This window comes from Microtus pennsylvanicus, chromosome 9, assembly GCF_037038515.1.
Source record: "Microtus pennsylvanicus isolate mMicPen1 chromosome 9, mMicPen1.hap1, whole genome shotgun sequence".
NCBI lineage: Eukaryota > Metazoa > Chordata > Mammalia > Rodentia > Cricetidae > Microtus > Microtus pennsylvanicus.
The window spans coordinates 46,510,147-46,532,348 of NC_134587.1; the positions used below are offsets into that span (position 1 = coordinate 46,510,147).

A 22,202-nucleotide genomic window follows, 5' to 3' on the forward strand; every position below is an offset into this window, starting at 1 on the left:
CTAAAGTTTAAGCAAATGATTCCAACATCCTTTTTTGAAACCTAGCCTGCAGCTGTGACCTGAGGGGCTCAGTCAGTGAGAAGATAACCTGCAATCCAGTGACCGGCCAGTGTGCCTGCCTGCCTCACGTTACGGGGAGGGACTGCAGCCGCTGCAGCCCTGGCTTCTACGATCTCAAGTCTGGAAGGGGCTGCCAGAGGTAGGGGTGAGGCTGTGAGTGCCCTGGGAGGGGCTGCCAGAGGTAGGGGTGAGGCTGTGAGTGCCCTGGGAGGGACTGCCAGAGGTAGGGGTGAGGCTGTGAGTGCCCTGGGAGGGGCTGCCAGAGGTAGGGGTGAGGCTGTGAGTGCCCTGGGAGGGGCTACCAGAGGTAGGGGTGAGGCTGTGAGTGCCCTGGGAGGGACTGCCAGGGGGTAGGGGTGAGGCTGTGAGTGCCCCAGGAGGGGCTCTCAGAGGTAGGGGTGAGGCTGTGAGTTTCTTGGGTGTTTTGGCTCAGGGAAGAGGGCACCATGGAGCCTCAGGGAAGAGCCTGGTCTGGAGTGTGTTGTCCCAGGTTCTTTTCCACATCCACAGTGCCCTCCACCAAAGGGCATGAAAGCTCAGTCTCTGGGTATCAGATTCCTGGCTCTGCCAGCCCTGGAGGCAGGTCAAGAACAGCCCAAGGGCTGGGCAGGTGGGCAGATGGCTGGTTTGGTCTGATTCTCTGTCTCAGTGACACAGATCACTGGGTGGCCTTTTGACCACAGCTCCTGGGACAATGTGTCAGTCTCAAAGGAAGACTCTGGGGAGGCTGAAGAAGTGGTGACTGTCCTTGTGTGGCTCCTTGGCACCCTTAGCGTGGATTTCACAGTGACTTTCCAGACCCGTGCCAGTGTCCTATGTGACTTGTGCTCCCGTGGGCACAGCCAACCATCAGAGGCTGGGTTAAGGGGTGGCAGCATCAACCTTCGTACTTGCTTCTTGTTGCAGCTGTAACTGCCACCCGCTCGGCTCCTTGGAAAACAAGTGTCACCCCAAGACTGGCCAGTGCCCCTGCCGCCCCGGCGTCACAGGCCAGTCCTGTGACAGATGCCAGCTGGGTTTCTTTGGCTTCTCCATCAAGGGCTGCCGAGGTGAGCAAGCCGCATCCCGCTGGGCCATGGGAGGGAGGGCTGAGGTCTCCTGCTGGTGATGACCACAAGAAGCAGGAATGGTGGGGGAGATGATGGGTAGCCGCCGGCTGGTTGCTTGAGCCTGGCCGTAAGAACGTGGAGCATACGAGTGCTAGGAAGTCGGTATTGTAGGTCACATCTGTGACCACCAAACTCTTGTGTGTCATCAGGCACCATGTCACATGTGAGCCACTGTTTCCTCACTGCACAGCTCGTACTTTGGCAGTTCTGGGGAAATAAGTAAGCCTTAAGGCTAGGTTGCCGGCTTTAGCCTTCTAACCTTCTAGTCAGTCTGGCATGGAGCCCTGGAGTCTGCATTTGAGGACACACGGGGGTTGTGGGAATTTCCAGGTGGGGTTTGAGGATTCGGGGTCGGAGGTGGGAGATGAGTCTGAGCGCCTCATCGGGTCCCCAGAGCTGGCTTCTGTCCCCCAGACTGTAGGTGTTCCCCACTGGGCGCTGCTTCACCTCAGTGCCATGAGAACAGCACGTGTGTGTGCAGGCCCGGCTTCGTGGGCTACAAGTGTGAGCGCTGCCAGGACAATTTCTTCCTCGTGGATGGTGACACAGGGTGCCAGGAGTGTCCCACCTGCTACGGTCTGGTGAAGGAGGAGGTGAATTGCTATGCCTACACGCCCCCTCTTTCAGGATCATTTCACACCTCCAGGGAGCACCAACTCCATGCTGTGGACCAGAAGCTGCCTGCTCATTCACAGACCTCGAGCCTTTTATTCCCGCTGGCCACCTTCTCCTGAGTTCCCCAGCCTCCTCATTCCAATTCCTCTGACCTTCACCTGGTCCTCCTGTCCTGCAACAGTTTTTCTTCCAGATGAGGTCACAATCCATTTGTCATTGAGAAAGGCATAGAGGCTGGGTGGTGGTGGCGCATGCCTTTAATCCCAGCACTCAGGAGGCAAGAGACAGTGAGTTCGATGTCAGCCTGGTTTACAAAACGAGTTCCAGGAGAGCTGTTATATAGAGAAATCCTGCCTTGAAAAAAGAAATCCCAAACCAAAACAACCAAAAATACAAAACAAACAAACAAAATATAGCAAAGAGGGTGGTATCTAAACAGAAACAACTTCCAACGTTGACCTCTGACCTCCAACACACGCACCTCCCCAGGCAAACATATATGTGCACATACAAGCACATATACACGCAGGCACTTACACACCAACCTTCACGAGGCTCCTTTTCTCGCCTTCTGTCCCTTCCTCAGCAGCACAGGGGTGTGGCTGTCAGGGTGGCATCAGGAGCTAGGCTGAGAAGGGAAGTAGCTGGTGAGCTGGGCAGACAAGGCAGGCCCTAGGGGCTAGTGAGTCCTTAGCTCTTAGACGCAGGCAGGATTGGAAGTGGACTAGGCAGAGGCCAGGGACAACTCCCAGCACCTAGAGATCCCAGCCTTGCACAGTTTTTCTTCCCATTTGTCCTGGCAGGCAGCCAAGCTGAAGGCCAGGCTGATGCTGATGGAGGGGTGGCTGCAAGGGTCTGACTGTGGCAGCCCCTGGGGACCACTAGACGTTCTTCAGGGAGAAGCGCCTCGGGGGGATGTCTACCAAGGTCACCACCTACTTCAAGGTACAGGGGAAGGGGAGCATGGGAGGTGAGGGTGCTGGTGGAACCCTGGGCTGGCTTGACATTTTGGGAGCTCTTAGGATAGTCATGACACCCCATAGGCCTATCCTCCCATGTCCCTAGCACATCCTGTGATGATATTGACATGCGTCTCAGTCCCCTGCCTCATGGGTCTGGGTCCCCTGCCTCCTGCCCTGCACTGATCGTAAACTCCAGGCAAACCCTGGGCTGGGTTCATTCATTTTAACCATTTAACCACACCCTCGCCTGGGGCGCTGTTCCAGGTGCTGAAACGGTAGAGTCCTCAGGGGTTTTGGCTTTTGGCCTGTTTGCTCATTGCCACGTCTCCAGGCTGTGTATGGCAAGTGGCAAAAATGATTAGCAACTAAGAAAAGCAGACCTGTCATTAAACCAGGTGGAATGTGGCCTTGGGGCACAGGAAACTTCCAAACGTTGAGACTGGGTTGGTCCCTTTGTACAGCTGTGTTTGCAAATAGCTGTGCTTCAGCCTCTGGCTAAAGGTGAGGCAAGTCTCGTGCAGCTGTCAAGCAAGGGAGCAGTCAGTCAGCGCCGTGTGAACATCAGTGAAGAGTCACAGCACTGAATTGAGTTGGGGGTCCACTGCCAGCCCAGATTCTGGAGCTACTCACTGTGGTTTTGTTGGACTCTAGAGTCCAAACACCGAAAAGGAGTCTCCCTCAGAGACCATCTCACACACCACAGCCGATGCAAAAGCATGAGGATTTTATTAATCCTGTCATGACAGGGTCCCTCAGCATTTGGAAAGCCGAGAGACCTCGAATAACGGGTACAGTCTACTTTTAAAGGGGCCACAGAAGCAAGGGGGGTTGTTCTTTGACTATTCTGATTGGCTTATTCGAAAGGGCTATTACCAATAATTGACTGGAGAGCTGTGGCCAAATCAGATGAGGTAAGGGGTCATTTTGACCCTGTTTCCCAGGGGACCGAACCAAAACATACGTATATGGGTAATTGTTCAGGAACTGAGTAAGTGCGAGTGTAGCTGTTAGGTCCTTGGTTCCCAGGGGAGGAGGGGAAGCACTATGGCACAGAGGCTGAGAGGATTCAGAATTGTCAAAAATGGCTTCAGGATTATCTTAAAGTCTTACAGTTTCTCAGGGCCTGCTTCCAAGTCTCTGTGTGTGACTGATGGGCTAGCCTTCTCTGGACCTCAACCTTGGCAGCTGTTAAATGTGCAAGTTTCTCCTTTGGAGTACTGGAGGCAGGGGCAGAGTGGCACTGGGGGCCCTGCTGTGCCCAGGCAGGTGGAGGTCTCAGACGAAAGCCTAGTGAGGGGACTTTCGTGTAGAACCTCAATCAGCAATGATCACTCATTCACTGGCTCCCCACAGAGACCCGGGAAGCCTTCCTGGAGCAGATGGTGGACCTGGAAGGTGCCATGAAGGCCACGTGGAAGCAGTTGCAGGTGCTGAGAGGAAGCGTCCGCTGTGACCAGCCTGGAGCTCAGAAGACCTGCGCCCAGCTGATGGAGCTGGGGGACACATTGCGGTCCTCAGAGGAGGGGGTCCTGCGTGCAGCCTCAGCTCTTCCGTTTCTGGTACCATGTTCTCCCCTGAACCCTGCTTCCGTTTCCCCTGGAACCTGTGTAGGACTCTTTGACCTAGTCCTGCCCTTAACCATTTGCCCATGGTGTGGTATATGACTTAAAGGATGCTTGGTGTCACCTGCAGACCCGATCACACTGGGTCTCGTCTACTGGCACAGGAAGGCACTGTTTGCAAAAGTCAAATGTATTTGGAGTAGACAGTGAATGCATAATGGCAGGCCGTGTCACTGGGCTTTATGTGCAGCCATGGTTAGCTTGTGGATTTTATGAAGTTATTGACACCATCCTATTCTACCCAGTCAGTTAGCCAGCTGTGACCCTTGACCTTCCAAGATGAGCCTCAGTTTCTTCCTCTGTTCTTTAAGGTGAATCTTCAGAAAGGATCCAGCCCAACTGCCAATTGGAGCCATCTGGCATCAGAGGCCCACATCCTTGCCAGGAGGTGAGCCCTGAGGTTCCAGGATGTTGGGAACTGTGCCCATACTGTTGACATGGGGGCCAGGCCTTCTTGGACAGACTCCAGAGTCAGGGTTGGTCTCTAGGAGCCCAAGAGCCGCTCAGCGAGGAGTAATATTACCAGTATGGGAAGGGGTTTGGTGGAGTGGAGATGGAGGTGCAGACGTGATGGGGAAAAGCTTGCTCAATAGAATGCATCTCAGCATCTGGATGCTTTAAAAAAAATCCACAAGTTTATTGAGATGCAATTCACATGGGCCTGGGAAGACCGGACTGGCCTTGAACTCAGAGATTTGCCTGCCTCCCGAGTGCTAGGATGAAAGGTGTTCACCTCCATGGAAGTACATTTTCCTCTTAAAAAAAAGATTTATTTGTGGGGCCAGAGTGATGGCTCACTGGTTAAGAGCATGTATTGCTCTTCTAGAGGACCTGAGTTCAGTTCCTAGCACCCATACTGGGTAACTCACAACCTCTTGTAACTCTTTCTGCCTCCAAGGGCACCTGCATTCACATGTACACAGACTCACATGCACACAGGCACACATGTACACAGACACACATGCACACAGGAACACATGCATACAGATTCACATGTACACAGACACACATGCACACAGACTCACATGCACACAGACACACATGCACACAGACACACATGCACACAGACACACATACACACAGACTCACATGCACATAGATACACATGCACACAGGAACACATGCACACAGACTCACATGCACACAGGCTGCACATAGACACACATGCACACAGACACACATGCATACAGATACACATGCACACAGACTCACATGTACACAGACTTACATGCACACAGACACACATGCACACAGAAACACATGCACACAGACTCACATGCACACAGGCTGCACACAGACTTACATGTACACAGACTCACATGCACACAGACACACATGCACACAGACACACATGCACACAGGCTGCACACAGACACACATGCACACAGACACACATGCATACAGATACACATGCACACAGACTCACATGCACACAGGCTGCACACAGACTTACATGCACACAGACTCACATGCACACAGACACACTGCACACAGACACACATGCATACTTATAACCTAAGAATAGGCAAATAATAAATATTAAAAATAAACAGTAAATCCACCCACGGGAGTTAGAAGTACAGGACTGTGTGGAGCCGGGGGCTCAGGCATCTGTGAACTGATGCACGTGGCTGCTGAGAACTGAACTCTGCGCTGTGCATGAACAGAAAATGCTCTTAACTGCTGAGCCCAGTTTTCCTCTTCAGCTCGAAGAGCCAAAGTCACTTTGGAGACAAGGAGACAGATGCAGAGAATCAACTGACTCCCTCATAGACACAGCTGGGAAGCGATAGAGTCTCGGTTCCATCCCAGGCCAGCTTGTCCACTCCCTGCTGTGATGTCCCTATGAGAGGCCATGTGGTGAAAGGCCTTGGGCTAGGAGCACAGGTGTGACTGATCTATGACAGGAGCAGGAACACAGAGCGTCCCTGCTGATGCCACAGTGGCAGGTGGGCAGAAAGGTGTCTGTCCTGCAGGAATCTGGACACCACCTCTGCATGTGCTCTTAGTGATTGTCATGTCAATTCACACAGCCACCAGGACACAGCCACCAAGATCGAAGCCGCTGCACAGAGGGCCCTGCTCGCCTCCAACACCAGCCATGAGCACCTGTGGGATCTGCTGAGAGGGAAGGAGGCCTTGGCGGCCCGGCGGGAACTGGAGGACAGGTAAGGCCTCCACAGCTGTGTAGAGAACCTTGGGCTTAGCTTCCAGGAGCCACAGAACCAGCCAGAGGTCAGTGCCTCCAGAAGCAGCTCCTCTGAGCCTGAGCCCTTCAGGGTGTCTTGGGACAGCACTCTTGTACAAATGGGGCTGTGGCAGAAGGGGCGGACAAGGTAGCTAATCTCTGCCCCACAACATTCCCTGAGGGCATCCCGTAAGCTGCAGGGTGGCCTCCTGACTCTCTTGTTGCTGCTCCCTGCCACCAGCTTCCTTCCCTGTCTCTGGAGGCCAGACATCTGGGCATCTCTGTTCAGCCTTGAGCTAGGCAGCAAGGCAGGGTGAAGTCATGTGGTCCACCTCCAGAGCTGGCTGCTATGGAGTGGTCGCTCAGCTCGAGGCCTCACCATTTATCAGTGGAGAGTAACACACAGTATTAATTATACAAAGCGATTTAAGGGTGGACAGGTTTATTCTGCTCACAGTTCATGGGAGTTCTTCCTCCATGGCGAGGGAGACATTGTTCCTGGGCTTGGGGTTACAGCCTGTGCCCCAAGAAGCCAAGTTCAGTCACCCATCCTTGATAAACCAATTAAGAGGCCACATTAATAATGAAAAGCAGAAAAAGGAGCTTTATCGATGTGGGTGCTTTGGAAGGAGAGGCAAAGATATCTAGGGGAACTCGTTAGTGCCTCTTTGCGTTCTGAGGGGAGGCTAATGTCTAAGCAGTCCTGGTCAAGGTGTGGCCCTGTCCATGGGAGACACATCGTTCTTCTGGCTCCTTTTCCTGTGATCTTCTGGGGGGAAAGAACTTTCCCCTCAGGCTGGTTCAGACTGTAGGTTTTCCCCTCTGCATGGTTCAGACTGTAGGATTTCCCTTCTGGATGGTTTGACCTGTAGGCTTTCTCCTCTCCAAGCACTGGACTCCCGAGGGAATTCTAACTCTTGGGGTCCACGGTTGCAGTGATCTGATAACGAAGTGAGGGACATGAGAGACTCAGAATATCTTTATCTCTGATGGGCCAGTTACAACATGGCTGCATGCAGGGAAGGCATGGGGCAGGAATAAGAGGTAGCCTGGTCACATTGCACCTATAGTCAAGAAGCAGAGAATGAACAGGAAGGGGGTCAGGCTATAAAACCTCAAGGCCCTCCCCAGAGGGACCCACTTCCTCTATCAAGGCTCCACTTACTAGAGGTTTCGCACATTTCCCAATGCCACCAACTGGGGACTAAGTGTTCAAACATATGAGCTTCTAGGAGTCATTTCACATCCAAACAGGAGCATATGTAAAGGTCGGCGGCAGGGCATGGGCAATCAAGATTGCAGCTTAGGCTGCAGTCCTTCCATCCCAGGTAGAGTCCCCTGCAGCCTTCCAAGAGGCTCCAAAGGTCTGCAGAACGTGTCATCCTTGGGTGCACTGGAACCTGGAGCCTGGGCAGCGTGGCATGTCCAGACTGAATAAGGAGGTAATGAGTCTGTTCACTTGAAAGCTTCAGAGATTGGAGAGATGGCTCAGCTATTAAGAGAACTTACTGCTCTTGTAGAGAAGCTAAGTTCAGTTTCCAGCACCCATATTAGGTGCCTTACAACTACCTGGAACTCCAGCTTCAGGGGATCCGATACTTATCACCTCTCTGGACATCGGCACTCACAGGCAGGCAAACACACACACACACACACACACACACACACACACACACACACACTGAAAGCGGAAGATCCCAGCTAACTTGTCAGTTCCCTGAACATCTGCACTCACAGGCAGGCAAACACACACACACATACACACACACAAAAATCACACACACGCGCACACACATACACACGCACACACACACACACCATCACAAACATACACACCCTGAAAACTGTAGATCATAGCCATTTTTCCAGGCCAACTGCTGGGTCCTGACCTGCACAGGGTTGAGTCTGCCAGGAGGTAGGAGGGTTTTGCAGGTTAACAGCTCCAGCAAGCAGTTCTGATAGAGATAGAGAGGGGTGTCCTACACCCTGTTCTGTGGCTCATCCTAACACCTTGACCTCTTTCCTCCCAGGTACCAGGAGGTGCAGGCAGCCCAGAGTGCCCTGGGCACAGCTGTGGCAGAGGTGTTGACCAAAGCTGAGAGGGCACTGACCACTGTGAAGCAAGTCATTGGTGATGCTGCCCCACATCTGGGCTTGCTGGTCACCCCTGGAACAATGGTCAGTTCAACATCCCTGGAGCTCCTTGTGGGGTGGCAGTGAAGGTTCTAGATCATGGAGAAGCCAGAGGGTCATGCAGAGGTGGTCAGGGATTCTTGTTAACTGGGAAGTGAGCTACTCAGACAAGCAGGGCTCAGCCAATCTTCCACACCAAGGCTGGTTACTGTGAGGTGAACAAGGACATCAGAGGGCTGGGAATGGTACACTCCCAGTTCCCACACCAGCAGTGACCTTGGCCAAGGATTTCCTTCCCCGAGTCTCAGCCACCAGGGACCCTCTGTCTTGTGGACTCAGGCTTCCTTAGCTTAGTTTTGGAGGTGGGATCTGGAGGGCATCCAGTTAGTCCTTCATTCAACACTCATCACGTCTCCACACCCTGCCCAGCTTGTCTGTCAGGTAATCCTGAGATCTCCAGCCTCAGAAACCCGGCTATAATAGGGCACTAAGCCAGCTCATCACGCAGCTTGCGGGGAGAATGTGTGCCCAGCATGCTCAAGGTCCTGGGTTCCACCCCCAACACCAAGGAAATCAAAACCAGGAAACTATCCAAACACAGTTGGGACACAGGCTGCCTGTGGCTACTGCCTCATGGCTTCCCCCGCTCTTCTCGTGTGCAGCAACCTGGATGACCCGGATACTGCCGGGGCCTTGGGATCACACACACCTCTGCCTTTCTAACAGCTGGAACACCCTGCACTCTGAAGCACTTGGTCAAGGTTCAGGTGGAGGAAGAACTGCGGGTTTGAGGAGGGAAGCTCACCTTGCGAGGAAGAAGGCAGTCCTACCCGAGGGTCAGAACAATTAGCTGCAGTGTCCCGGGCTACACAGCTAGAAATTGGTAGGGCTGTGGTTTGAGGCTCCAGTGACAGGTTCTCCCAGCCTGACTTCTCTGCAACCCCCTTTGTTCTGCCACTGCCCTGCCCCTGGGGTATCTCAGGTGCCGGGGACAGCAGGACGTACTCTGGGGCCAGGGTGAAAGCACCAGTTCTGGGCTAGTAGCCACAGGCTGGCCCTCAGCACAGCAGGGCACAGGCTAGCCCTCAGCACAGCAGGGCACAGGCTGGCCCTCAGAACAGCAGGACAAGCCTGGCCCTCAGCACAGCAGGGCAAGCCTGGCCCTCAGTACAGCAGGGCACAGGCTGGCCCTCAGCACAGCAGGGCACAGGTTGGCCCTCAGCACAGTTGGGCACAGGCTAGGCCCTCAGCACAGCAGGGCAAGCCTGGCCCTCAGCACAGCAGGGCACAGGCTAGCCCTCAGCACAGCTGGGCACAGGCTAGCCCTCAGCACAGCTGGGCACAGGTTGGCCCTCAGCACAGCAGGGTACAGGCTGGCCCTCAACACAGCAGGGCACAGGCTGGCCCTCAGCACAGCAGGGTACAGGCTGGCCCTCAGCACAGCTGGGCACAGGTTGGCCCTCAGCACAGTTGGACAAGGTTGGCCCTCAGCACAGCAGGACACTTTTCCCTGAACAGAAGATCTGGTTCTCAGCCCTACCTGAACAACCGACAATCTCCCCGCAGCCTCAGAACTCCCAAACCAGGCGTCTGGACTGGAAAGTGAAGGCCCTGGAACAGAAGCTGGCTCAGAAGGAGCGCCAGGCCATCCAGGCTGAAGGAGCCCTGCAGGTGGAGGCTGGGGCAGCCCTAAAGAAGATGGAGTCCTTCATGCAGGTCAATTTTGAATCTGAGGCCTGGAAAAGGGAGGGGATGCCCCCAAGGGAACCTGGGGTGGGGTGGGGTGCAAAAGATGGGAAATAGCACTTGCAAGTCTCTGCTGCCTCCCTCAAAATGCCTGAGAGTTTTAAAGGCGGCCAAACCACGGGAGGAAAGGCTGCTTGCTGAGGAGAGTAAAGGGGTGGAGGGAGAGGGGATGGACAGACAAACGGGTAGACAGGTGGATGGTAGAAGCCATATATGCATATATACCCTCTCAGGCTCAGTCACAACTGGATGGCTCTTGTGTCTCTTCTCCCTTCTGCCCTTAGGTACCCCATGTTCAGAGGCGCCCATTCTGAGCAGCCCATGGGACTCAGTGTTAAGTCACATAGCCTGGTGTTCAACCCAGAGAGATGGTACTAGATCAGGGGGTTCTAGAATGGCAGTTTAACTAGGACTAGCTTGCTAACATATACAAGACTCATTCAAAATAACTGTGCTAGCCGGGCGGTGGTGGCGCACGCCTTTAATCCCAGCACTTGGGAGGCAGAGGCAGGCGGATCTCTGTGAGTTTGAGGCCAGCCTGGACTACAAGAGCTAGTTCCAGGACAGGAACCAAAAAGCTACGGAAAAACCCTGTCTCAAAAAACAAAACAAAACAAAACAAAAAAACCTGTGCTACAGCAATTTTCTTGGGAGATAATTTCAGGCTTATGGGAAGGTTCTAGGACAGCACCCAAATCTCTCATACCCTCCCCACAGGGCCATTTGATGTTAATGTTTAGCCAGCCACAGGGCAGGTGCCAAACTCAGGAAAGCAACATGACACTGCCCAGGATTCTAGACTACTGGCCTGACTCAGAACCCCCACAGTGGCAGTCATGGCTTCCCTAGAGGCCCCGCAGCTTTCCTACAAACCCAGGAGACAAGGAAATGCCTTGAGGAGAAATGATGTACCCGAGGGTTGGACCAGGGCCTGACACATATCCGTTTGAGCCTTGCTGTGTTGAGGACCCCACATAGTGTCCTCTGACCTGACCTCCACTCCCATCTAGGGTGAGAAAGCCAGGAAGGGAGGCAGCCTCCACAGCCCTTCTGGGAGCTGAGGACCACAGCAGGGTCTACACTACTGAAGAAAATGTCTCCTTCCTCTATTAATCGTTAGCTAAATATAAGTCCACAGGGAGGAGTTGAACCCTGTGACACTGCCCCCATAACAGAAAACTGATATTGAGGGCCCTAACTATATGCAGATCTTGTACAGATAGTCATGGCCGCTGCGAGTTCAAGAATTCAGACTTCATACCATGGCCTGAAGTCAGCTTCCTGTGACTGTTAACATTTTTTGTGTCTTCTCTTGCACAATCAATCCTGAATTCTTTACCAGGTCGTCTCATCTGGTGGTCATGGGGAAGTGGTGGCTATTCTGTGAGGAGAAACTGTTTAATAGCTATGGGCTAACATCACAATAGGGACTGAAGTATGTGGTTGTCTTTGGCTCTAGTTTTCCCATCATTCTCCAGGCTTCTGAAGATGGGGTCTTCTTGGGATTGATGTGGGGCTTGGCATCCATCTAATCAGATCTGGGATCCTAGAATCAGGACGATCTCCAGTCAGAGTCATTTGAGGTTTGGGACCCTGTCCATCTGGGGCCCCTTGACAGGTCTCCAGGAAGCCCCTGCTTTTTCTCCTCCTTGCAGCTACGCAACAAGACAACAGCTGCCCTGACGCAGGCTTCCTCAGCTGTCCAAGCTGCCACGCTGACTGTCATAGGAGCCGAGACTCTGCTAGCTGACCTCGAGGGTATGTGTGTCCTGTTGAGCCCTGGGTTCTATACAAGGCCCTGATGGCCAGCTTACCTCAGCCAGGGCTGCCTGGCTACAGGGAACGGCAGTATCAGGTGGACCAGCTCCTCTGCCTCACAGGACTTCCATGCTATCTGTCTCTTCCTGTCACACGTGCCACTACTGGATTCTGACCCCTGTGGCCACCCTGATTAGCTCCCAGCATTATCAGACCAAGCCCAGAGTTCCTCAGGATCCAGGGGAAGAGAATCTGTTGTTACTGGCAGGGGTGTGGCTCAAGGGGAGCGAGCTGTCTAAAGTATGCAAGGTTCCAAGTCCCATCTTCAGTAGAGATAAAAGCAAAACCAGGGCCTGAGGGTGTGGCTCAGTTGGCAGGGTGCTTGCTGAATTGCAGAAGGCCCCATGTTAGACCCCCAGCCTCAAATAAGCCAGTTGAGGTGGTGCACACCTGTAATCGCTGCACTCGAGAAAATCAGTTCAGATTAACTCTTGGCTACATAGTCAATTTCAGACTCATGAGACATGAGACATTGTCGGAAAAAAAAAGGCAACCCTCCCCCCTTTGCTGGATGGTAGATCACACCTGTCCTCCCAGCACTGGATAAACTGAGCTGGGAAGAGTGCCTCAAGCGTGAGGGCCGCGGTGGGGGGGGGGGGCTACCATAGTAAGTTCTAAAGCAGTTTAAGCTATTGAACGGAACTCTGTATCAAAATGCCCCAGACAAAGCAAAACTATGTGCTACAGTGTTTCAGTTTAGAGTAGGCTCTGCTTTGATGACGGCCCAAACTCTACTGGAACTTTAAGAAAATGAAGTTATACCCAGCATGGTGGTGCAGGCCTTTAATTCCAACACTTGGGAGGCAGAGACAAGCAGTTTTCTGAGTTCAAGGCCAGCCTAGTCTACAGAACGAGGTCCAGGATAGCCAGGGCTACACAGAGAAACCCTGTCACAAAAGAAAGAGAAGAAGAAAGAGAGAGCGAGAGAGAGCCCAAGTGGTCTGTAGACGGAGAAAATCAGTCGCTCATCCATCCTTGACTCAGAGCTGCGCACTTATCTCTCTACCTCAAGGCCCACTGTGTGACTGACTCTTCAATACCGGCTTCAAGTCAGAGAGAAGCCTTTGTGGCTCTTTGTCCCCTCCACCTAGCACCTTCCCTCCAGCCCTGCCCTGTTGCAGACTGGAGATGAATTAGCCCAGTGGTGTGGGGGCTCAGTGGTGTGGGGGTCCAGTGGTATGGGGGTGGGGCATGCTTTCTAGTTTCCTTGGGACGCGGAGTCCTCATCGCTCATTGGGGCCTCCTATGAAAAGGACACGGCCGTGTGCATGCTTATATAACCAGAGTCACATTTAGGGAAATGTAAATCTGTACTACAAGATATTATGTGTTATTGCAGGGGCATCAGAACAGTGGAGGGTTGTGAGACGCCCATTGTATGTCCCTGCCTTGCTGCCCTCAGCCTCCTTCTCTCCATATTGAGGTGTACAAGACCTCCCAGGTGTCACCTTCTCCTTGTTGAGAACAGGACTTTGCTTGTGCTGGGTGGAAAATTGTTCCTCTGATTCTGCTCCATAACCCAACAGAGTAACTTCCAACCTCAAGCCCAAGCCCAGGTTCTTTGGCCCTCTCCCAGCACAGCCCAGGGGCTGCGACCACTGTGTGATGAGGCTTTAACAGAGAGATTACAATACAGACCCCATCATAGCACACGGGTCTTTGCATTTGCTGAGGGCAACATCTCATGCCTCTTGTTATTCCCGGATAGCACCATGAGAAGGGGACACACACATCTCCTTTGTCTCTGACCTCTGCTCCTGGGGCTGGCCACACATTGGCAGGCTCTCCAGGATGTGTCTGTTCCTCCTGCCTCAGCCTGGCCGGTTTTGCAGGAGTGAAGCTGAGGTTTCCTCTGCCCAAGGAGCAGGCAGCACTGAAGAGGAGAGCAGGCAACATCCGGGCCAGACTCCTGGAAGAGTCGAAGAGGAAGACCAGGCAGGCAGAGAGGATGCTGGGAAATGCTGCCGCTCTCTCCTCCAGCACCAAGAAGAAAAGCAAAGAGGCAGAACTGATGGCCAAGGAGAATGCCAAGGTCAGGTTCAGGACAGCAGCCATGTTGACAACAGCCTTCTTGCCCTCAGTGTTGACGGCTGTGGGTCCTGGCTCTCAGCTCAGGAGCTCATGGGGTGACCTCACCCGTGGCCTGTGAGAATGTGAAGACTCTAGGCGGAGCCAAGTTCAAGCTTAAGTCATATGACCAGGACTCACACCTGGGTCCGGTGGGATGTTGTCTAGATTTCTAGGTTTTCCTTTGTTGTTGTTACTGTTTTAATTTCATCTTATTTACTTTCTATACAAGTTTTAAGACGCTCTATTTTGTGTATACAATGTTTTACCTGCATATATATGTGTGCACTATGTACATGCAGAAGTCAGAAGGTTCCCCTAGCTGCGAGCCTCTATGTGGGTGCCAGGACCTGAATCCAGGTCCACTGCAAGGGCAACAACTGCTCTTAACTGGGGAGCAATCTCTCCACCCCCTACTTTTTAATTTTTGACAGTCTCATGTTTTTAATCCTAGGCTAGCCCTGAAATCACTGTCTAACAGAGGATGACCTTGAACTTTTGATTTTTCTGCCTCTGCTTCTGCCACTACCCCCAGTTTATCCTGTACTAAAGACTGAACTCAGGGCCTTGTGCATTTGAGGCAAACATGTGTCTAACTGAACCACATTCGCTATTCCTTAGGCTTTTTTTATTATTATTATTTTCGAGACAGGATTTCTCTGCAGCTTTTTGGTTCCTGTCCTGGAACTAGCTCTTCTAGACCAGGCTGGCCTCGAACTCACAGAGATCCGCCTGCCTCTGCCTTCCGAGTGCTGGGATTAAAGGAGTGCGCCACCGCTGCCTGGCCTCCTTAGGCTTTCTTTAACTGGGGTCGAATTCTGTGTGTGTGTGTGTTTGTGTGTGGTGTATGTGTGTATGTGGGTGGGTTGTGTGTGTATATGTGTGTATGTGTGTGTGTGTTCCTCAGATCCAATGCTCATACCCAAGAGAACTCTTCTTCTGGGTACCTAAATTTCTGAAGGGCTGGCCTGAAACTAGGAATTCCAGGTGCAGTTTCTTTTCTTTTTTTTTTTTATTATCGAGTCTAATTTATTTCCATGATTTAAGAATGTATCATTATAGGCTAATTAATGACCGTACAGCAATTGATAAAAATGAAGGAGAAAATATTGGGCACGTTCTGCTCTAACAATAGAGAAAAGCATTTGACAAAATTTACCATCAGTTGGTGATAAGATTACTAGTAAGTATGAAAATATATATATATCCCAGTGTAGTAAATCCATATATTTCAAGCCCACAGCTCACATACTCTGCTTTGATAAGTGGGGTTTCTCATCTAGGACCAGGAACTCACCAAGGATGCCTTTCCTAGCTACTGAGTTCATACTGGATATTCCTGCCAAATCCAGGCGCAGTTTCTGGTCCCATTGTTCAGACTTTGGTCAGCTCCTCCTCCCCCTCCCTGGACCTCTGTTTCTCCATATATAAAAGACAGGTGGAATGTCTCCACTAGGAGAAATGAGTAGTTTGCAGGAATTTGTACCGAAAGCAAAGCCTGTGTCCAGCGCATGCCTGTTGATTGTGGGAATGAATGAGTTCTAGGCTATGGTGTAGACTGCTTGGCATCATGTCATAAGAACTCTTGTCCAAGCCAGACCTGGTGGGACAAGCCTCTGTCCCAGCTACTCTGCGGCTGAGGCAGGAGGATCACAAATCCAAGGCTATCCTGGGTAACTTAGTAAGCCCCGATTGCAAAATATCAATTGGCCATGGCATGTGGGTTAGTCGTAGAGTGCTTACCTAACTTGTACGAGACTCTAGGTTCCAACTTCAGCCTGGAAAAAGAAAACCAAAGAACAAAGCCCCTCTTTCCCCAGGGGCTTATTCTTCCTCCCTGTTGCTGTCCTGCAGCTTGCGAAAGCTTTGCTGAGGGAGGGGAAGCAGAGGCACCGTCGTGCCAGCCGACTGGCCAGCCAGACCCAGGCCACACTCCGCCAGGCCTCTCGGCTAGTACTCATATCAGAAGCGCGCAAGCAGGAGCTGGAGGAGGCTAAGCAGGTGGGTGTGCCCAGCCCTCACACTCTCCTATGCCCAGTGTCTTAGGGTTGCCATTGCTGTGATGAAATGCCGTGACCAAAAGCAACCAGAGAAGGAAAAGATTTATTCCACTTATATTTCCAGATAACAGTCCATCACTGACAGAAGTCAGGGAGGGACTCAAACAGGGCAGGAACCCGGAGGTGGGAGCCAATGCAGAGGCCATGGAGGGGTGCTGTTTACTGGCTTGTTCCTCATGGCTTGCTCAGCCTGCTTTCTTATAGCAACCAACACCAGCATCCCATCCCAGGGGTGTCACCAACCCACCATGCCCTCTCCCATCAATCACTAAGAAAATGGCCTACAGTCTAGCCTCTAGCTCTGTCTTATGAAGGCATCATCTCTGTTCAGGTTTCCTCCTCTCACATGACTTAAACTTGTTTTAAGTTGACATAAAACTAGCCAGCCCTCCCAATCACCCCAAGGAGCCACTAAGATGTTCTTTCTGGCCAAGGTGGTCTCTGGGCTGAGCACCGTGGAGCGCCAGATCCAAGAATCTCGAGGGTCTTTGGTGAAGGACATCCAGGTCCTGTCAGAGCTGCTCGCCAAGCTGGGTAAGGAGACCCTATGGCGAGTCCCTGGCTGGGGGGGTGCAGTCGTAGGATGCATTTCTCCTTGTCCTAAAATCCAGGGCTCCCACTTCTACCATGTCACCTACTGCAGGCTTTGTAGCCTTGAGAGCCCTGTGTAGGGCAGGGTGGGTATCTGGAATTGAATTCCCTGTGTCTCCAGGGCCTGAGAGAGACATCTGCTTCCTCTACTCTGGTGAGTGCGGTGTGGGCTGGAGGAAGTGAAAACCCACTCACTATGTTAAGGAGCCCTTGCTTCCCAGTGGGTGAGGTAGCAGTCAGAGCCTAGAAAGAATGGCAGAAATGGTGGCACTTTGGGCATATCACCAGCCCCCAGAGCTGGTTTGCACACCTTTGAAGGGAGAATGAACGTGGACAACTTAGGAAGCGCATACATCGGGAGAAGTCAGCCGACAAAGGTTCACAAGCGGGAAGGAAAATTCCACGTGAAGCCAGGGCGGGGATAGTGCATAGCCATAAACCTAGCCCTTGGGAGGCTGAGGCAGAAGGATGGATCCATGTTCTAGGCTAGCCTTGGGTACCAGTGAGACCATGCCTCAAAAAAGAAAGAATGTGGGAAGAAGAGGTGGCTCTGCTGTTAAATCCCACCTGCTTCCTGCGCTTCTAGAGAACCCAAGTTCAGTCCCAGGACCCATGTCACTGGCTCACAACAGCCTGTGTCTCCAGCTCCAGGGGATCCAATACCCGATTCTGGCCTCTGGGGACACCCTCAATATAGTCAAAAAGACATACTTACATTAAAATAAATCTTAAATTAGGAAGAAAAGGAGAAGAAAACTCTGGACAGGTTGTAGCAAAGAGAACTTATGTATGAACAGCCAGGGCCTCTGGATGAAGAGCGGGTAGGCTCAGACTTGGATGTCCAGGCAATGATGAGAGAGGTTGGGCTGACATGAACAGCATATATTTTTAAAAACTGCGCTAAAATATACATAGCATAAAATGTACTTTGTGAACATGTTTAAGTATACTTTTTTTCGACATAGGGTTTCTCTGTGTGGCCCTAGCTGTCCTGGAACTCACTCTGTAGACCATGGTGGCCTCAAACTCACAGAGATCCACCTGTCCCTTCCTCCCGAGTGCTGGGATCAAAGGCACAGGCCACCACTGACAGGCTAGGTACCCGTTTTGGTGACTGTGTTAGTCGGTTGTTTTGTTAAGCTCCCTGAGACAATCAACTTAAGAGGAGGAATGATTTGGGGTAGGAATGTAGCCCAGTGGCAGAGTGCCCCTCTAGCAGGCACAAAGTCGTGGGGTCCATCCTTGGCCCCACAAGAGAGGGTACAGGGAGAGGAAGAGGTGAAGGCCTACTTTGGCTCTGGATTTGAGTCCATTGGTCCTGTTGCTTTGAGACTTTGGCTGGGAAGTGCTTCCTAGTAGCGCACCATGGGAGGGAGGCCTGGTCACATGACAGCAGTCAGGATTGAGCAGAAGTGCTAATATCCCTGTCGGGGCACATTCCTGGTGACCTAACTTCCTTCCATCAAGCCCCGCCTGCGCAGGGGTCTGACACCTCCTCATTCCACAGGCTTTCTGTCACGTGGAGACACATATATACATCTCTAGAACTTTCATGGCTGTCCAAAGAGAAACAGCCTCTTAAACACTGGCTCCCCTCACCTTCCCTGTGCCTGCAACCTTTCTATGGCCTTGAGTTCTCTAGGGGGCTCAACTAAGTGGACTCACACGGCATTTCCCCTTTAAAAGTTTTACAAGTATTCATCTGTGTATGGGAGTGGGGCTTGTGTGTGGAGACCCGAGTTGACTTCAAATATCTTCTCTATCACTCTCCACATTATGTATTTATTTTTATTTTTTGAGACAGGGTTTCATTATGTAGCTCCGTCTGTCCTGGAACTCATTCTGTAGACCAGGCTATCCTGGAACTCACAGAGATCCGCTTGCCTCTGCCTCCCGAGTGCTGGGATTAAAGGCGTGCGCCACCATCGCCCGGCCTTGGCTATTTATTTATTTTTAACATTTTTATTTTAGTTTGAGACAAGGGCTCAAAACTCGCCATGTAGATTAGGCTGGCCTCCAGTTCACAGAGATCAGCCTGTCTCTGGATCTCAGGAACTAGATTCAAAGCATGGACCACTGTGCCTAGCTTAGATTTATTTCTTAACTTACTTATTTTGTGATTTTTATGTGTGTTTGCCACAGATTGCAGATAGAGGTCAGGGAATAATTTATAAGAGTCATTTCCTACCTTCCACCATGTGGAGCTGAACTCAATGCATTAGCCTTGGGGGCAAGTACCCTTTCTCCCTGAATGACCCTCTGCTTCATATTATGAGATGGGGTCTCACTGAACCCAGAACTCATGATTTGGCTAGGCTGGCTGACCTAGAGAGAGAGAGAGAGAGAGAGAGAGAGAGAGAGAGAGAGAGAGAGACTGAATAAATATAATTAAAAAAAAAATAAAGGATACAGTCCCTAAGGGCTGCCACCTCAGGAAGTTAGGATTCTATCAGTGGTTAAATCCACTGATGAGGGTTTAAATGTTCCAATCTCTTATTGATGGTGGGATCCATCAACTGGGGACCAAGTTTTCAACCCACGAACACTTTAGGAGGCACTTTGTATCCATATAACAGCCCACCCCTGCCCCTTTTTGCCCTCTCAGCCAGTGTTCCTTGCCTGGGAAGTTCAGAAGGACCTGAAAGGATTAGAAACCACTTGAGGCTGGTGGTGCACACCCTTAATGCCAGCACTCCAGAGGCAGGGGCAAGTAAATCTCTGTAAATTCAAGGTCAACCTGGTCTACAGAGTGAGTTCCAGGACTGCCGACGCTACACAGAGAAACCCTGTCTCAAAAAGCCAAAAACCAAGAAAGAAAGAAAAAACAAAACAAATAAGTAAATATAAGTAATTATTAAAAAATAAAAAAACCCACCAGGTGTGGTGGTGCATGGCTTTAATCCCAGCACTCAGGGGGCAGAGGCAGGAAGACCTCTGTGAGTTTGAGGCCAGTCTGGTTACAAAAGAATTAAAAAATTAAATCCCTGAGACCTTGTTTAAAGGGTTTTTATTTTACTTTACTCGGGAGCTTTTTGCCTGTGTGAGTGCACCATGTCCATGCAGTGCCCGCAGAGGCCAGAAGAGGGTGTGAGATGCCCCAGCACTGGAATTATAGAGGGTTGTAAGCTGCCATGTGGGTGCTGGGAACCAAACCTGGGTCCTCTTCAAGAGTAATGCCTACTCTTAACTGATGAGCCATCTTTCCAGCCCTAGTTCTTTTTTTTCCCCATGATATTTATTGAGCTCTACATTTTTCTCTGCTCCCCTTCCTGCCTTTCCCCTCCCCTTCAATCCTCCCCCAAGGTCCTCATGCTCCCAATTTACTCAGGAGATTCTGTCTTTTTATACTTTCTACTTCCCATGTAGATTAGATCTATGTAAGTCTCTCTTAGTGTCTGCATTGTTGTCTAAGTTCTTTGGGATTGTGGCTTGTAGGCTGGCTTTCTTTGCTTTATGTTTAAAAACCATTTATGAGTGAGTACATGTGATAATTGTCTTTCTGTGTCTGGATTACCTCACTCAAAATAATGTTTTCTAGCTCCATCCATTTTCCTGCAAAATTCAAGCTGTCATTATATTTTTCTGCTATGTAGTACTCTATTGTGTAAATGTACCACTTTTTTTTTCTTTCTGCCATTCTTCGATAAAGGGGCATTTAGGTTGTTTCTAGGTTCGGGCTATGACAAACAAAGCTTCTATGAACATAGTTGAGCACATGTTCTTGTGGCATGATTGAACATCCTTTGGTTACTGATTGTTTTTTTAGTTAATAGTTTTTTTGTTTGTTTGTTTATTATGTATACAATATTCTGTCTGTGTATATGCCTGCAGGCCAGAAGAAGGCACCAGACCTCATTACAGATGGTTGTGAGCCACCATGTGGTCGCTGGGAATTGAACTCAGGACCTTTGGAAGAGCAGGCAATGCTCTTAACCTCTGAGCCATCTCTCCAACCCGCATCCTTTGGATATATACCCAAAAGTGGTATTATTGCCATCCCCAGTTCTTAACTCTGCATGTGAGCTCCACGGGGCACAGACCCAGACCTTTAGCCCCTCCTGCAGTCCTCCTCTGTCTGTTTTTCCCAGTAGGTGGTAGACAGACCAGGTTCTGAGTGTCTGACCTGAGTCGTGGGTTCCCAAGGCCTGCAAGCTGCTGGCTTCTCCTGAAGCTGCCTGTGCTCCTCTACAGGGTCCCTGGATGCCCACCGAGCTCCTGCTCAGACCCTGAATGAGACCCAGAGGGCACTGGAGAGCTTGAGGTTGCAGCTGGGCTCACAGGGAGCCCTGCATCACAAGCTGAGACGGCTGGAGCAAGAGTCTGCTCGGCAGGAGCTGCAGATCGAGAGCTTTGAGAGTGACCTCGCTGAGATCCGCGCTGACAAGCACAACTTGGAGACCATTCTGAGCAGCCTACCAGAGCACTGTGCCAGCTAGACCCTGTCACCCCCTCCCCACCTTGCTGTTACCTGCCCACTCCCCATAGGTGTCCCAGGTCTGCCTGCTGTGTGTGCATGTGAATGACCACATTCCCTTGCTGGTATATCCTGATCCTCTTCAGTGTGAGTGGCAGGAGAGAGTACGTGCTCATCCACAGGTGGCCCTGTGTGTGGCCCTGCACACGCATCAACACCCCCCTCAGTGTGCTCCTTGCACACGCATCAGCACACCCCCCTCAGTGCGTGCTCCCTGCACACGCATCAGCACACCCCCCTCTCAGTGTGTGCTCCCTGCACACACATCAGCACACACCCCCTCTCAGTGTGCTCCCTGTACACACATCAACACCCCCCTCAGTGTGTGCTCCCTGCACACGCATCAGCACACCCCCCTCAGTGCGTGCTCCCTGCACACACATCAGCACACACCTTCTCAGTGTGTGCTCCCTGCACACGCATCAACACCCCCTCAGTGTGCTCCCTGCACACGCATCAGCACACACCCCCCCTCAGTGTGTGCTCCCTGCACACACATCAGCACACACCCCCACAGTGTGTGCTCCCTGCACACGCATCAGCACACACCCCCACAGTGTGTGCTCCCTGCACACACATCAGCACCCCCCTAGTGTGTGCTCCCTGCACACGCATCAGCACCCCCCTCAGTGTGTGCTCCCTGCACACACATCAGCACACCTCTCAGTGTGTGCTCACTGCACACGCATCAGCACACACCCCCACAGTGTGTGCTCCCTGCACACACATCAGCACACCCCTCAGTGTGTGCTCACTG

The 22,202-nt window shown here is 51.7% G+C and overlaps 1 protein-coding gene across 2 annotated transcripts in view; it reads left to right on the plus strand.

Annotated features, from left to right (window-relative positions):
• The window catches only part of Lamc3 (laminin subunit gamma 3), a 59,512-nt gene that overhangs the window by 35,234 nt on the left and 2,076 nt on the right, over positions 1-22,202 (plus strand). The window contains exons 15-30 of one of the 2 annotated variants that reach the window (XM_075985784.1): positions 46-199; positions 967-1,109; positions 1,584-1,762; positions 2,588-2,729; positions 4,100-4,305; positions 4,680-4,756; positions 6,402-6,536; positions 8,587-8,734; positions 10,256-10,405; positions 12,091-12,193; positions 14,086-14,285; positions 16,175-16,321; positions 16,815-16,914; positions 21,163-21,613; positions 21,650-21,733; positions 21,807-22,001. In XM_075985784.1, coding sequence (XP_075841899.1) covers positions 46-199; positions 967-1,109; positions 1,584-1,762; positions 2,588-2,729; positions 4,100-4,305; positions 4,680-4,756; positions 6,402-6,536; positions 8,587-8,734; positions 10,256-10,405; positions 12,091-12,193; positions 14,086-14,285; positions 16,175-16,321; positions 16,815-16,914; positions 21,163-21,407 — 2,129 coding nt within the window. In that variant the 3' untranslated portion in view covers positions 21,408-21,613; positions 21,650-21,733; positions 21,807-22,001. Of the gene's footprint in view, positions 1-45; positions 200-966; positions 1,110-1,583; positions 1,763-2,587; positions 2,730-4,099; positions 4,306-4,679; positions 4,757-6,401; positions 6,537-8,586; positions 8,735-10,207; positions 10,406-12,090; positions 12,194-14,085; positions 14,286-16,174; positions 16,322-16,814; positions 16,915-21,162; positions 21,614-21,649; positions 21,734-21,806; positions 22,002-22,202 lie in introns of those variants that run through there. The other variant, XM_075985785.1, reaches the window with a different exon arrangement.